We start from the raw sequence: 15260 nt of genomic DNA, 5'->3' as shown, positions 1-15260 counted from the left end.
TCAGCACCCTCTGAAGGACTACAGTGACTGTTCTTGAAGCAAAGGTTTGTGCTGCCTTTTGGTGAGTGCTGATCTCTGAAGTCTGACTGCACTTTTGGGTGGTTCAGAAGACAGACTTACTCTGCAGGTTCTGCAGATTGGCTTGCTAATTACACACACACACACACACACACACACACACACACACACAAGGTTGGAAACAACGACCTGCAAGCTCCTTTGGGTTACATTTATTCTAATTTCATGCCCTTTTTGACAGTGTGCACAGTAGCTTCCTTAAATTTCCTGTGTTGTATTTCATAGTGATGATATGATGCTGGCAGCTCACTGGAAGCAGGGCCTGGATTACACCCGCCTAAGCCTGTAGTCTTTACTTCCAATGATGATAAACACATTGGCAAAATATATTCCTGTTTACTTTCAAAATCATAGAATCATAGAGAATCATAGAATGGTTTTGGTAGGAAGGGGCCTTTGAGATCATCTAGTTCCAACTCCCTGCTAAAGGCAGGGACACCTCCCTCTAGTCCAGGTTGCACAAAGTCCCATCCAGCCTGGCCTTGAATGCTTCCAGGGAGGGGGCATCCACAACCTCACTGGGCAACCTGTTCCAGTGTCTCACCACCCTCATAGTAAAGAATTAATATCTAGTCTAAACCTACCCTCTTCCAGTTTAAAACCATTTCCCCTTATTCTGTTGCTACATACCCTTATAAAAAGACCTTCCTCAGCTTTCCTGTAGGCCTCCTTCAGGTGCTGGAAAGTTTCTATGAGGTCCTCCTGGAGCCTCCTCTAGATTGAAGAGCCCCAACTTTCTCAGTCTGTCCTCAGAGGGAGGTGCTGCAGCCCTCTGATCATCTTCGTGGCCCTCCTCTGGATCTGCTCCAGCATCTCATATCAACACTTCATGTTGCATGTTACTGTATGCATGATCTGTTTTCTCTTTTCTCTAGTCCATCTTCCAGCTCATGGGGCTAGAAAGTTTTTCATTCTCACCTAGACCATTTTTAGGAGAGGCTGTACCAATTTAGAAGAAAGTCAATACCAAAAGCTAACTCTTCTGTGAGGTCGTTTCTAACATCAAATCAATTCTAATATCTAGATGTGCATACATTTTACTAACCCATCACAGCATGTTGGACTGACTTCCTTCTCCAAGTTCTTTGAAAACTGGACAAACTCTTGGAGATTTTGTTTGAACTTCTGATCATAAAATACCTGTGAAACAGGATTGTACTTGAGGCTTCCCAGGAAATCATCAGTAGGTAGTGCAGCAATCCAGTGAAAGCATTTTTCAAGGGTTTTAGGAAAGCCTTCAGCATCTGCTTGGTTTTACTCGCAAATATTTGTAGATCCTCTTGTCTTGACTTAAAGTTACTTAATTGTATCTTATCTGAGAAGTCGATGGGTTCTTTCCTTGGCTGTTAGGTAGATCCTGTTAATATCCCCCTGTGGACTGAATATCTATGTTTGCAGTGCCCACAGCTGCCTCAGCTATTGAAACTCTTCCAGAAAACCTGCCAGAATTGAAAACAACCTCTCTTTTTAAAGACTGATGTGTGAGGTAGGTAGTTACATGCTTCAACACTAGTCCAAAGCTGAAATTCTACATCATACCTAGCATATCCCTTTTAAATTTTTGGGTCACTTCTGGTATAGAGCTTGCCATAAAAATGTAACCAGTATTGGGTACTCTTTTCTTTAATTTCTTATTTGAGGAGAATATGAGCTAGATCCGTGACTTGGAAAAAAGAGCAATTGTGCTTGATGGAGTCCTTTTCAGGTGATAAATGTTGTCACAATCAGTGATGATAATGGGACTTTCAAATGTGCAGTGTGAGGTAACTATCACTAGCTCTTACCTTGCAGATAAGTACTTTACTACTGATAAAGATTGTAGTTGGCTTCCAGAATCATTGACCTGGTTTCCCTAAAGCTTCTCTGTCAACCTTGGTTGTCTTATTCTTTGGATACAAATTATAGCAGTAGAAATGCTTAACAGCTAATATATTTAGCATTTCTGGTGAAGCTGAATATGTGATACATCGCAACATATCTTTGAACACTCAGGATGAAAACAAGATAGCAACAAGTTTCTAAGTGCTAGCTGGAGACTCAGGCACGCATACCTGTGCAGCCACCCCAAGTGCTGGTTAAAAGATGGGTCTGGCTGTGGCTTCATGCTGGCTGTCCCCTTGCTCATATCCCCAAACTGGGGTGGGTTGGCAATGACATGCAGTGTGCAATGGGGAAGATACCTCCTTTCAAGTTAACTTCTTTTCTCGTACTAATCCCTTGGTTACTGTTTAATCTGGATGATCATTGTCTTAAGCAAACTTTGTTATTGTCAGATTCCCCTTAGTGTTATCAGTTTTGGACAAACAACCTCTCAGAACAGCCAGATTTGGGTATTCGGTTCACACGCACTATTGACACTTGCATTCCTGCCATGCCATCTGTTGTTATCCAGGCCTTGCTACCTCGAGGCAGGGAGTCATGCAGTTCCTGTACAAAAAAAAACCTAGCTCCATTTCAGTAAAAGATCTAGTGGACACAAACAAAACTGCTGATTCTGCATCCAGTTTTCGTTTTAGAAATCACTGGAGAAGACTTCATGTGCAGAAAGGTTAATCAAGCATAAGAACAATATTCCAAGCAACACAGTTCTTTTAAATTGTTCTTCTGTTACTTCAGACTCTACTGTTTGACACTGTTTGTCATGATCTGTGACTATGAAGAAAACAGACCATGCAGGAAGACTGCAATGGTTTGTAGCATGACATGAAAAGCTGCACCTATTCACTTCATGCTGACATGACCTCAGCAAGCTGCTCTAACTGAACTGGAAGTGGCTTCTACCACAAGTGTTGGTTTGCTGCCTGCCTCACTGGCTTTTCTACAGGTTCTGTACTCAGAGGACTGAGGAATTAGCAGTGTGTACGAGCTCCCGCAATGCATTTGTGCTAATAAAGAACGGTAGCAGTTGTCTTTCATCCTAGTGTCTGCCTCCTACAGAGTCTGTGGAAAGCTACCAATGACAGGGGATTTGCATGGTTGAGGTCTGTCTTCGAGGAAGAAAACATTGATGCTTTTGTAGTAATTATGATTACCAATATATGTAGTGCACACACATTTTGCTTGTGATGTCTTCTGTTTTAGAATCCTGTTATGAAGGATTACAGTTTTCTCTCAAAGACCAGTTTAATCTAATCTAATTCTGTGTCGAGACAGAGTAGGAGGGAATTGTTTCACGGTTCTTGTGCTGCCTCCCTGTCATGGTGCAGGGATAATGTAAGGAATGGTTCTGACCTCACAATGCCTTATGACTGACGGGCTAGCCTCCTGATATCAAATGCATTGTGCATCATGTTTTTTATGTTTTTTTTTTTTTCCTCCAAAGTTTTTTTTCCTCATCACTTCAAGATTAGTTTCCTTCCTACAATATTCTTGTGCCAGACGGTCTTCAGATGATGAATGTTTGCAAGCACTAGGAAAAAATTGTAAATCCTTGCTGTAGATAACAAAGAGATTTAAAGCAAGGGGGAATCATCATGTTGATGGTTCAGGACTGTTAGATCGGCAGATTGGTTGCATCTCACGATTTTATTGAGGTTATGTTCCAGTGTCAGGCTGAGTTCAGTGGGACTTGTGAAGAGATGCCCTTTCCAGCCCTCCCATCTGTAAGTGCAAACAAAAGTCAATTCAGTAATTCATCTTCTATTGTGACCTGACCCTGTGTGAATTAGCAAAGTTAAATTAGTCAAAAACTGACAGAAACAAAAATAATAACATAAAACTTAGGATCTGGAACAAAACGGGATACTTTGGTGTTGAAGTTGTGCTTTAGAAACAGGAATTAGCAGCTACTGAGGGAATCATTACATTGTGATTGTTCATAACAGATGGTCAGATCCAAAATGTAACATGAAAGTGATCCAAGAGGCTTCAAAGACCAAGAAGTTTTGTTTTCAAAGGGCTTGCTAACTTCTCAAAAAGGCTAATGTGGCAGAATGGCAGCTGCAGCCTACTGCTTAGACATTGTGAGCTTGTGACTGGGGGGCAGGAACAACTGTAGAGTTTTTAATGTTCTTCCATAGAAGAGTCAGTTCTGTTGAGAACTTAAGGTAGCCAAAGGGAAGTCTATTAAATGTGTCTTTGACCTAAATACACAGCAGAAGTTCCTGATTGCCTTGTAATGAAAATGTAGGCTGTACGTTTCATATTGGTCTGTAAAACATTATAATTACAAAGAATATTGTTTTGTTGGTGACCCAGGAAATGTGCTATTAAGAATACTAGAAAGTAAAAGAGGATATTTTCCCCTGCAACAGTAGCTTGAATAGTTTTAAGAGCAACCACACTTGGGTGCACATGGCTGCAGCATCATAGAATGGTTTGAGTTGGAAGGAACATTTAAGACCAGCTTGTTGCATCCCCCTGCCATGGGCAGAACTGCCAAGATCCCACTGTATCAGACTGCCCAGGGCCCCATCCAACCTGGCCTTGGGCACCTCCAGGGACAGGGCATCCACAGTTTCTCTGTGGGCCTGTGCCAGTGCCTCACCACTCTCTGAGTAAAGAATTTCCTCATAACATCTAATTTAAATGTACCATCTTGTACTTTAAAACCATTTTCCCTTGGCCTCTTACTATATGCCTGTAACAATCAGATCAACATGAGGGTATTACCTACCTGTTGAAAACTGAGGAACGGATAGCATGACATCAGAGGGCTATGGTCAAGTGTATTCGATTTTTATGCAGCAGAAGTTAAATTCTGTCCTATACGTAGAAGGTGGTTTTGAGTCTTGTAGCCATACTCCCTGAAAAACATAAAATAAATATCAATACCTGCAGATTTTTGAGCATTATGATCTCATGTTTTTATTTTAAGTATAAAATACTTATATTACAACATAATATTTCAATAACTATGACTGTTTGAAGATATTTCTGAGACCACCCAGCCTGTACTTCATTCTATCAATGCCCCCCTTTCCATAAACTTGCAGCAGATAAATTTCCTTTTTGAGAGTCCCTGATGTGTTCAGATGAAAAACTGCTTCAAATACACTCTCATGAAATATTCCTGGTGTGAGGTAAAGCCAGTCACTTTGTTCTGGCTGGCACAAATGTATATGCTAATGCCTAGGGGCTGCTTCTGTTTCCTGGAAAAAAAAAAAAAAAACAACACACCTTTGATATAGAAATTGAACTCTTTACTCTTTCTTCTGTATACAAAAGAAATTTCTTTTTCAGTGAAGGATCTGCTATTATTGGTGTGCTTGTATACGTTGCTAAGCCATTTGTGTTATCTCCTTGAAGGATAACAGTAACTTGTCATACTAAGTAGCTCATAGTGCAGTCATAAAGGAAAGAAAGAAAAAAATCTCTGGGGTAGCTTGGGGCTTGGTACTGATAGGCAGGATGAGTCCAGTTGGTCACTTTTTGGTTCTGATGATCTAGGGCAGTAGGGTTTTGGAGTGTGGGGGTGAAGGGAAGGCTGTGCTGCTTTCAGCTGAATCAAACTACTGAGGCCGTCAGCTGAACCAAACTACTGTGGCCCATGGTTGCCAGTGACCTGTCTGAACCAAGTTTGTGATCTTGCCCAATTTTAAACACTGCTTGAATTCTCTTAGATCCAGTCATATGGGGTCGTGCTGGTCTATTCAGCAGGCACCTCTAGGATACAAAGCAGAAATTCAAACACCATCATAAGATAATGTTTCAGTGAGAACCTCACTGACTGCAGCTTGTAGGAAATCGCCTTTTTTTTTAAGTTTCTGGCTTGTTTTGTTGCCTCCTCCAGCCACCCTTTGTTCCCCAGCACAAATGGCTCTTTCACACTGCCCTTATCATTTTTGTCAGGTTGTGCTCATCTTAACCATTAGGGCACTTTTACTAACGCTGTTTGCAATTCGACGCACAACTTTTTAAAATAAAAAATGTAATATTAAATATACAAAGCTAAAAAATAATTTCAAAAACAATTGAAGAAATGGATTTCCTCCAAAAGTCAGCCTTTGAGGGGACTGAGTAACTAAGTTTTAAGAACATCCGTTTTCTCCCTTTTAAGTCAGAAAACAACTTATGGCAGTCATTTAATTCCCCAGAGATACACAGGGAATGACAGCTGTAGGTGTCTGGCGGTCTGCAGAAGTTCTGTCACTTTATATGCAAAGAGAAGCTCAGGGGACCCGAGCTGTGATATATTCCTTTGAATGCTTTGTGTGTGGCTTTCGTGTTGTCTGCAAATCATTTTAATGAAACTATTGGCCAAAGTGTATGGTATCTGTCTTTCTAAACTTGCTGTATTACATGATACGTATTACTAACTGCCACTAAAAAAAAAAGGCAGTCTGCCCAGTGTATCAACTGCCATATTTACACTCAGCTGTTTTAATACCCCTGTTAAGGTGCAGCTTTCCGTACTTGTCTCTGGGGCCAGTTTCACCGGTGGCACGTGAATCAAAAGCCTTTCACCATTTTTGAAGTGGCTGAAAACAACGCATGGCTTGAAAATAAAACTGCCTTTCCTTCCGCCCCTTTTGGGGGGAGTAACTTAAAAAGAGAGGGACATTTACATTTCCAATATTCAGCCTACTTCACTCTTTGTAGCCTGGCACATATGCAGTAGAATATTTATTAAGTTATGAATTACCCTATTATCCCAGGTGCCCTGCAAAGGCAAATGCAGTCACCTCCCTGCTCTGCTGAACACTTGGGCTATTGAACTTCAGTCTGGGTAGGGAGCACGGCAGCTCAGCCCCGTGCACTGGGAACTCCAGGTCCAATGGTGCCTCTGCTATCAAATTGTCCCAAGGCATCCTGAGCTGATGGCATACTGGGACGGAAGCCAGAAGGCTTTTTGTTGTTGTTGTTGTTCCCGTTTTCTTTCTTTAACTGGTTTTAAGGCTGCTCTTTTGACAGGCAGACAAATATTTGGCAGCTGGGCTAACTGAAGCACAGAAAGAGGCTCTTTGAACACTGTGTAAGATATTTCTAGCAGATGAATGGCTAAAATAAAGTATAAGTAAAATATTCAAAGTATAGTTAATATTTTAAAATAGTCATTTTCTACCACTGTTTTTGTCTTAGCTCCATAGGAGGAATTTGTAAACATAGGTAAGAGTAGTGGGAAAAAAATATGATAGACAAGTCAAATCTGAAGCATCCATTTAAGCCTTACTGAATTTACAAATATTTGGGGTGCTCTGTAAAACAGTTTTTTCATTTTCTTTGCTGCAGAGAATAAAACCAGATGCTTGTGTTTATATTATAATCATAGAAGGTAAAAATAGAAAGTTTAAAGAAACTGGATTGTGATTGCTGAAATAGTTTGCATTTGAGTTCTCTGATAAGTGATATGCAATGCAGTTCACCTCATAAAGATTCAGAACTTCAAAAGAAGCCTCCAAGGAGAGAGGAGCAAACAACACAATAAGCCAGAAGCAGGCTTTCAGGGGCACTCCACTGATGGGAAGCCACAAGCTATGTAAAAGTGAAATAAATAACAATTGCTGCTTAATTAGCAAATGTGCTTAACAGCAATGCTCCCAGCTCCCTCCTGCAAGACAAAAACAAAAACAAAACAAAACAACAAAACAAAACAAATTAAGAAATAAAATGCTACTTCCATCCTATTTCTTTTATTTTCTTATTCTTCCTAGAAATTGTTCATTACAATTGCATGCTACCCATGCTTTCACCCATTTTTCTTGCCTTTTTAAATTTGACTGCTAAAGAAAATGTCAGATCTTAGAGATTCTCAGAGCTCAAGAGAGCACATGGAAGTTGCTTTCCATCGTGGACAAAAGTATTTAATTTTGATCTAAAACCAGTTCAATACTCCATAGTACTGGCTGTTGTGAAGATTAAGTTCAAATTGGATGTTTAGATGAAATTATGGAATCATAGAATCATACAAGTTGGAAGAGACCACTAAGCAGAACATCTGATCCAACCACCAGCCCATCCCCACCATGCCCACTAACCACATCCCTCAGTGCCACATCTCCATGTTTCTTGAACGCCTTCAGGGACGGTGACTCCACTCCCTGGGCAGCCTGTTGCAATGCCTCAGCACTCTTTCTGTGAAGAAACATTTCCTAATATCCAGCCTGAACCTTTCCTGGTGCAACTTGAGGCTATTTTCTCTCATCCTGTTGCTGTTACCAAGCTGAAGAGGCTGATCCCCACCTCACCACAACCTCCTTTCAAGTCATGCTAAAGAGCTACAAGGCCCCTCCTGGGCTTCCTCTTCTTCACACTAAACTGCCCCAGTTCCCTGAGCTGTTTCTTATAAGACTTGTGCTCCAGATCCCTCACAGCTTCCTTGCCCTTCTCTGGACGTGCTCCAGGGCCTCAATTTCTTTCTTGTACAGAGGGGCCCAAAACTGAACATAGTACTCAAAGTGTGGCCTCACCAGTGCTGAGTACACAAATCTGATGGAAAGGACTGGATGCCATTTACTACTGAAAAAAAAAAGAGGCTAGAGTTAAAACTTCTAGTTCATGCTTTCCCATAGTAGACAATATTATCTGTATAATCAAGGAAGCATAAAATGTAACACTCTGATGTGATTAACATGTCCAAAGCTACTGCTGTTGGTGACTGAGCAAGATAATGCAAGCATTTCACAGTGTCCTTTTTAATAGGAGGTGTCTGAAATTAGTAAAGGCAGCCAGATGTGATAGTTAGGCACTAGGGTGTTTATGGGAACTAGCTGAAGTTTCCATGCAGACTGTGGCTACCCAGGACTGCTATGAGACAGCAGCTAACCCAATTGGTTTGGACTAGTTAACTCAGTGCTGCAGAGCTGGAAGCCAGAAAGGCAGCTTGTGCTGGGGTCCCGCTTACGAACCGGGAACATAACAAAAAGAGCTCACAGTAAGAAGATAGGCACTGTGGCATGGCACAGCAATCCCGGGATCCCAGAAATGGCACTTTGCTGTGCCAAAAGTTATGCTGTTAAATAAACATAAGAATATTTCAGCCTCCAAGAAAAATAACTATATCAAACTAAGGAACTGAGTTGATGGTAAGACATGAGAGATCTGGCATTTACCAACTGGGACAAATGAGGCTCTGTTCCTTCTGAAAAGCACAGCCCAGATGATTTGGCCACTTTCGCAGGAGAAGGTCTGGCCCACTCTTAGTATCACTCTTACACTGAACAGAGCACACTGGCTGGCAGATGGCAGAGCCCACTGATACACTGCAGCACCAGTGATGCTGCATTATCTGAATCTGTGCAATAGTGGGCCCCATACTTCCAAATTCGCAAGACCCTACTAAGCTGATCAGGACAAGAATGCTTGTTCAGCCTTTCAAGCTCCTTATGTCTTCATATATACCCTGCTGAGGCATGTAGACCACAGATTAAAAAACTGATGTTCCTTTTTATGTTTTGCGTCACGTCAAACACTATTATCAGCACCCTCCTTCCATCAAAGGCAGTGATAAAATAGAAAAAAATTCTCCTACCTTCTTTGACCTCTGCCTCCCACACTGGAAGTGGAAGGATGATCAGCACTGGTTTCATAAGTATATCATGCTCAGTAGATACAGACAGATGTTGATAAACTGCAATTATCTGGTTGTAGCGCTTTCTCCAGGCCTTTAAGAGAACCCATGTTTAGGTTCATCACCTGCTGGCAATCAGCTTCAGAAATGCAGAAGATAAATTAGGGATGAGGTGCCCTTAACACTTACGCTGACTTACAACCATGAGCACGGTTTGAATTTCCAGTGATCCTGTGTGAAGCAAGCAGTTGGACTCGATGGGATGATTGTCCCTCTCTACTCCCCATTGTGAGGCTCCACCGGGAGCGCTGCCTCCAGGCCTGGAGCCCCCAGCACAAGAAGGTTGTGGAGCTGTTGCAGCAGGTTCAGAGGAGGACCATGAAGAGGAACAGCAGTGAAGCACTTCTCCTAAGAAGACAGGCTGAGGGAGCTGGGCTTGTTCAGTCTGGAGGCTCCAAGGAGATCTCACTGCATCTTTCCAATACTTAAAAGGAGATTCTAAACAGGAAGAAGATCAAATTTTTACTTGGGCATATAGTAAAAGGACAATGGGAACTGGTTTTAAAGTACAAGAGGGGAGATTTAAAATTAGATGTTATGAAGAAATTCCTTACTCAGAGAGTCACTGGCACAGGCCCATAGAGAAGCTGTGGCACCCCATCCCTGGAGGTGCCCAAGGCCAGGTTGGATGAGGCCCTGGGCAGCCTGGTGTGGTGGGGGCAGAATAATCTCATCTGTTGATGCTCTGGAGGAACTCGAGATGCCTTTCGCAGTGCAGCCCAAGATGCTGTTGGCCTCCTTTGCCACAAGGGCGCATTGCTAGTTCATGTTCAATTTGGTGTCTGGAACTCTGGGTCCTGTCCTGCACAGCTGTTTCCTGGACAGTCAGCCCTGAGCCTGTAATGGTGTCTGGGTCTCTTCTTCCTCAGTTACTGGATTTTACATTTCCCCTCACTGATCCCCATCAACGGATTTCTCCAGCCTGGCAAGGTCCCACTGAATAGCAGCACAACCCATCTGCTGTATCAACCACTCCAACCAATTCAGTATCCCCTGCAAATTTGCTGATGGTGCTCACTGTCCAGTCATCCACATTATCAATAGAGATTTTAAACTATACTATCCCCAGTATTAACATTCAGGGTACACCACTGGTGACTGACCTCCAGCTGGACTTTGTAAATCCATGCTAACTACACCCAATTACTTTCTTGTTCTTCACGTGCTTGGAATCATTTCCAGGATCAGTTGTTTCACCATTTACTTGGGGGAGCGAAGCAAAGTGAACTGTCTTGTAGTTTGCTAGGCACTCATTTTTGATGATCTGCAGATAGCAGTGACATTGCTTTCTGTGAGTCTGGCAGAGCCCCCCTCACTTGCCGCAGCCTTTCAAGACTGGAGTGTCCTAACCACAACATCAGCTAGATCCCTTGGCATATGTACATACACTCAATCAAGGCCCATGAACTTGTGTATGATGTGTTTGCCCGAATGTTCCTAACCTGTTCCTTCCTATACCAAGTCATCCTTGCTCCATATTTCCCTTTGGTCTCAGTGGTGCCCAAGATTCCTTAGTGCAGGTCTTTGCATTAGAAGCTGAAGTGAAGAAACAATAGATGAATACCTTGTCCTTCTCCCAGTGTTCCCCCCACCCCCCCCCTTTTTTTTTTTTTTTCCTTTTTTAATTTTTTGTCACTGGCTCCCTTGCCCCATTAATCAGTGGGCCCAGTTTCAACCTACTGTTCCTTTTACTGTTGATGTACCTGTAGAAACCTTCCTGTTGCTCTTCACAACCCTCACCAGACTCAATCTGAGATGGGCTTTCACTTCTTTAAACCCAGCTCTACATGCTCTGACAGATCTTTATTCTTTCTGGGAAAAGCCCTTTATTAAAAAAAAAAAACAAAAAAACACACAACATTGTTATGACAGCTTATTACAATGTACCTAAATATTAAGTACCGTGCAGAGTTCTTACTCTACCCTGAAAGAATCCACTACAGCTTGAAGTTAATGTGAGAGGCACCGATGGCTTTATCTGACAGTTTATTTTATGCGCCCTTGGCTAATCATTGTAAAAAGGAACTGGCTCATTATAACAACTCCTGTAAGATAGTTACTGTTTATAATCAAGAGAAGTTATACAACATGTAAAACAAGTTCTGGTTTTATAGCATAATTATTTTGACTGGGAAAACAAACAAAATTACAACATTTTCTCAGTTCCAGCAGGCATTTCATAGTTCTACTTAGGAGGGACAGGAAAGAAAGAAAGAGTTAAGCTTAGCTCTGCTTTATAAAGCATGGATTTCAAGGAACAACCCAAACACCATAAAGACCTATAGAATCATCTCAAATATACATAGTTGCTCATTTCCAGGATTTCACGGGGCTGTGAACAGATGCATGTCAGAAACCAGGAAAATGGCTCAATGCCTTTGGGATTTCCACCCCCCTTCCCCCAGAATGGAAGAAAGGGGGAGGAAAGAAAAACAATTGGACCAAAACTTCACTCTTACTCTCTTATAAAGTATAGCTCTTGACAATGACAGTATCAGCTACAGCAGCCAGATCTTTATAATTCCAGATAAGGGCTGAGATCTAGACAGATCTCTAATGATTGGTTTTGATAAGTGAAAAACTGGAGCTCTGTCTCTAACATTGCCTGGAGCAGTTCCTCTCCCAGACACATTACAACCAGATTAGGAAAGACATTAGATAAGAAACAGTGCATTCATGAGCAGAGGTTTGTTCAACAACATACATTTTAAGCACTAGCAAAGTATTATTATTACCGCTTTAAGCAATCTTCCTTTACAATCTCTTTGGTATCTTATCTGGTACTGACCCACGTATTAAGAAGAGAGAGTAATTTCTTGCACTCCTTCCCCAGTTTGAGGTTTCTGCACCTGTGCATCTCCCTTTCAGTTCATATACATATATATTTTTAAATTTACTCTATCTCCAAGATCTAGGAACTTTCTGTTCCACACGAGATGCTCTTTAATACTTCAGATACTGCAGTTTACAATATACCAGCCAGTGAGTTCCAACAAACACCTGGTAGTATGGAAAGACTGGAAACTTGAACATACTAACAAGCTGTTCTTTTCCATCTTCTTGTTAATCAGAGGCTATTAAATGTAGGAAGGTCCCTCCTTTCAACAGGGAGATAAGGTATTTCACATTTTCCACTTCAGAAACAGTTTATTTACATCTAAGAACAGGAATAGACAACAACAAACACTGGTGCTCTGTATCAGTCTATGAAAATCTCAAATGCCCAGGCCTAGTTAATCTAAAGAACTACATGCGTCTCAAATTTGGAAATACCAGAGAATGTTATATACAAAATGTTATCCAGAAACAGCACTCTTTTGTACTTGAAAATGATTTTTCTTTGTCCCCAGTTTTTCCTCTTAGTGAGGCAGCACAGCACACCAGACATCAACTAAAAAGTAACCATTAAAAAACAAAAACCAAAAAGACTATTATCACCAACACCTTGCTCCTTGCCTCTCTATCCCCTCTGTAGTTCAAAAAACAAACTCATTCAATGTCTTTATTTATTTTCTTATAACAAAACATCTTTTTTTAAATATAAAAATATCAAAAGTCAAAGAGGCTACAGTCATTATTTTCAAAGGAAAAGCAGAGGGAAAGAACTTGAAAGTAACCTTGAGTTCCCCTAGAGGTTCCCCTTCAGGGCCCTGAGGCTGGGGAGCAGCTGGACTGCACTGAGGCGCTCCTCTACATCAGCCTTCCAGCAGCAGCTGATGATTCTCTGAAGCCTTTGGCCCACCGGTGACTCCTGGAAGATGGTGGCCTCCAGAGAAGGGCGTAAGTTGTAGGCTACCACTGCATAGAGCACGTATTGCCGTTCGCCCAGGTAAGGCTGCTCCCGCATGACAATCTGCCAGAGGGTGATGGCAAAGGAGTAGATGTCTGCTTTGGCAGTCACCTTCTCGCCCTTGAGGAGCTCAGGAGCACGGTGGGTGTACGTGCCCCCTTGCTGACAAACATGCTGGCTCTGGAACAAGCCTTCCTCCAGTCTCTGGGAGCAGCCGAAGTCTCCGATCTTGCACACTCCATGCTCAGTGATGAGGATATTGGCAGGCTTCAGGTCGAGGTGCACGATGCCCTGCGAGTGAAGGAAGGCTAAGCCAGTCACTATGTCACATGAGTAGCACACAGCCTCCTCCATGCTCAGAGCCTTCCTCCCACATCCTCCTTCCTCCTCCTCGCCCTGCCTCCACACATCTCTAGTGCCATAGATGACATGGTGCAGGGTGATGTTGCCAACGTATTCCATGATGATGGTGCCCAGGCTGTTCTGGCTGGCAGGAGCACACGTGCTGGCAGCCACCACACGTACCACATTGTCATGCTGCAGTCGGGCTACGTTCAGCTCAGCCCAGAAACTCTGTCGGGATGCCAGCCGATTTTTGCTGCTCTTCTTCACCTGCTTCACAGCCACAGTCACACCATGGTAGGTGGCCTTGTAGACAGCCCCAAAACCCCCAGATCCCAGGGGCTGCAGGAGGCAGAGCTGATCCCAGTCAATGGAGCACCAGGCCAAGCGCGGAGGCAGGCGGCGGGTCCTGGGTGAGGGGGTCCCTTCTAGGAAGGTTTTTCCATCTTTGCCAGGAATAACTACAGGGCTGCTGCAAGGTCTCAAGTCTGCAGATGGGGAGAGCTCCAAAGGAAGAAAGCTATTAAAAGGAATAGGTGATGGCATAATAAGATACCAGAAAAAGTTACTAGGACAGTAGACTAGAAAGCTTCCTCATGGCGTCTTCCAAAAGCTCTTTTATTCTCTCTGCACAACTTTCCCCTCCCACCCCTAATGATCCGCATCTGTCTCAATGAGCTCACCCTATAATCAGGTGCACCTGAGAACATTTTTTTTCACCCTTAAGTAAATCTCTAGAAAGTAAAGGTATATGGATTTTAAACTAAAATGTATTCATTCATGTGTATTTTGCATGATTTTTAATCACAAGAGACGAGAAAGATACTTTGCTCCATGAATGCCTCTAGCAAAAGGGCCTGGCAGTAAATAAATCGAGTGCTTTTTGCTGGGGCTATAGATAACAATGGTAACTGTTAGATGCATTTTCTCAGAGGACACAGCTGAGATAGTAACCATTAGCATTTGGTAAGCCTATGGCAGGCATAACTAAATTTAAAAGTGAGTTTAAGGGGACCCGCAACTCATGTGTGATAGGAGGGGTTTGGCTGCTGAAGTCTGCCCTTCCTGGGTGGTTAGGTAAGCCTAACAGTAGCAAAAGGACTGGCTGATGAGCATCACGTATTGTTGCATTGGCTATAGCAATGAGCATTATGCACAGGGTTTCATTTTGTACAGCTAAATGCTTTTGAACATTCTAGCAAGTATCTTTCCATACTTGCAAACAAATCAATTGGAAAGTTTGGTCTCCATTTCCCACCTCCTTATCCTTCAGGTCCTTCATCTGGATGTCAGCATGAGATGAATGACAACAGAAAACCTGGGTTATCACCCAGTGATGTGAAACAGATCAGCTAAGGGAGATTTAGATAAATAGGTGCTAACGTGTGGTGGGAGTTGTTATCAAGGTAGAGGTCGGAGAGCTGGGGATGCAAGAGGGTCTCACAGGGACAGGGCTCTGCTCTGACATCAGCTGTGCTGGGACACTTGGGGGCAGTGGAGGACACCAACAAGGAGCCTCATTGCAGTTTTAAATATGCTGCA

At 42.6% G+C, this 15260-nt stretch overlaps 1 protein-coding gene across 1 annotated transcript; it reads right to left on the bottom strand.

The window, feature by feature from the left end:
• Positions 1–13214: 13214 nt before the first annotated feature.
• MOS (MOS proto-oncogene, serine/threonine kinase) lies at positions 13215–14264 on the bottom strand (the record flags this gene model as incomplete). Its single annotated transcript, XM_079533353.1, has 1 exon — positions 13215–14264. One exon carries the CDS (start codon positions 14262–14264, stop codon positions 13215–13217), a length of 1050 nt encoding a protein of 349 aa, XP_079389479.1.
• Between the last annotated feature and the right edge of the window lie 996 nt (positions 14265–15260).

This window comes from Tetrao urogallus (assembly GCF_951394365.1).
Source record: "Tetrao urogallus genome assembly, chromosome: 3".
Taxonomy (NCBI): Eukaryota; Metazoa; Chordata; class Aves; order Galliformes; family Phasianidae; genus Tetrao; species Tetrao urogallus.
The sequence above is the reverse complement of the archived record's forward strand: the minus strand, read 5'-3'. Positions and strand labels throughout refer to the sequence as shown.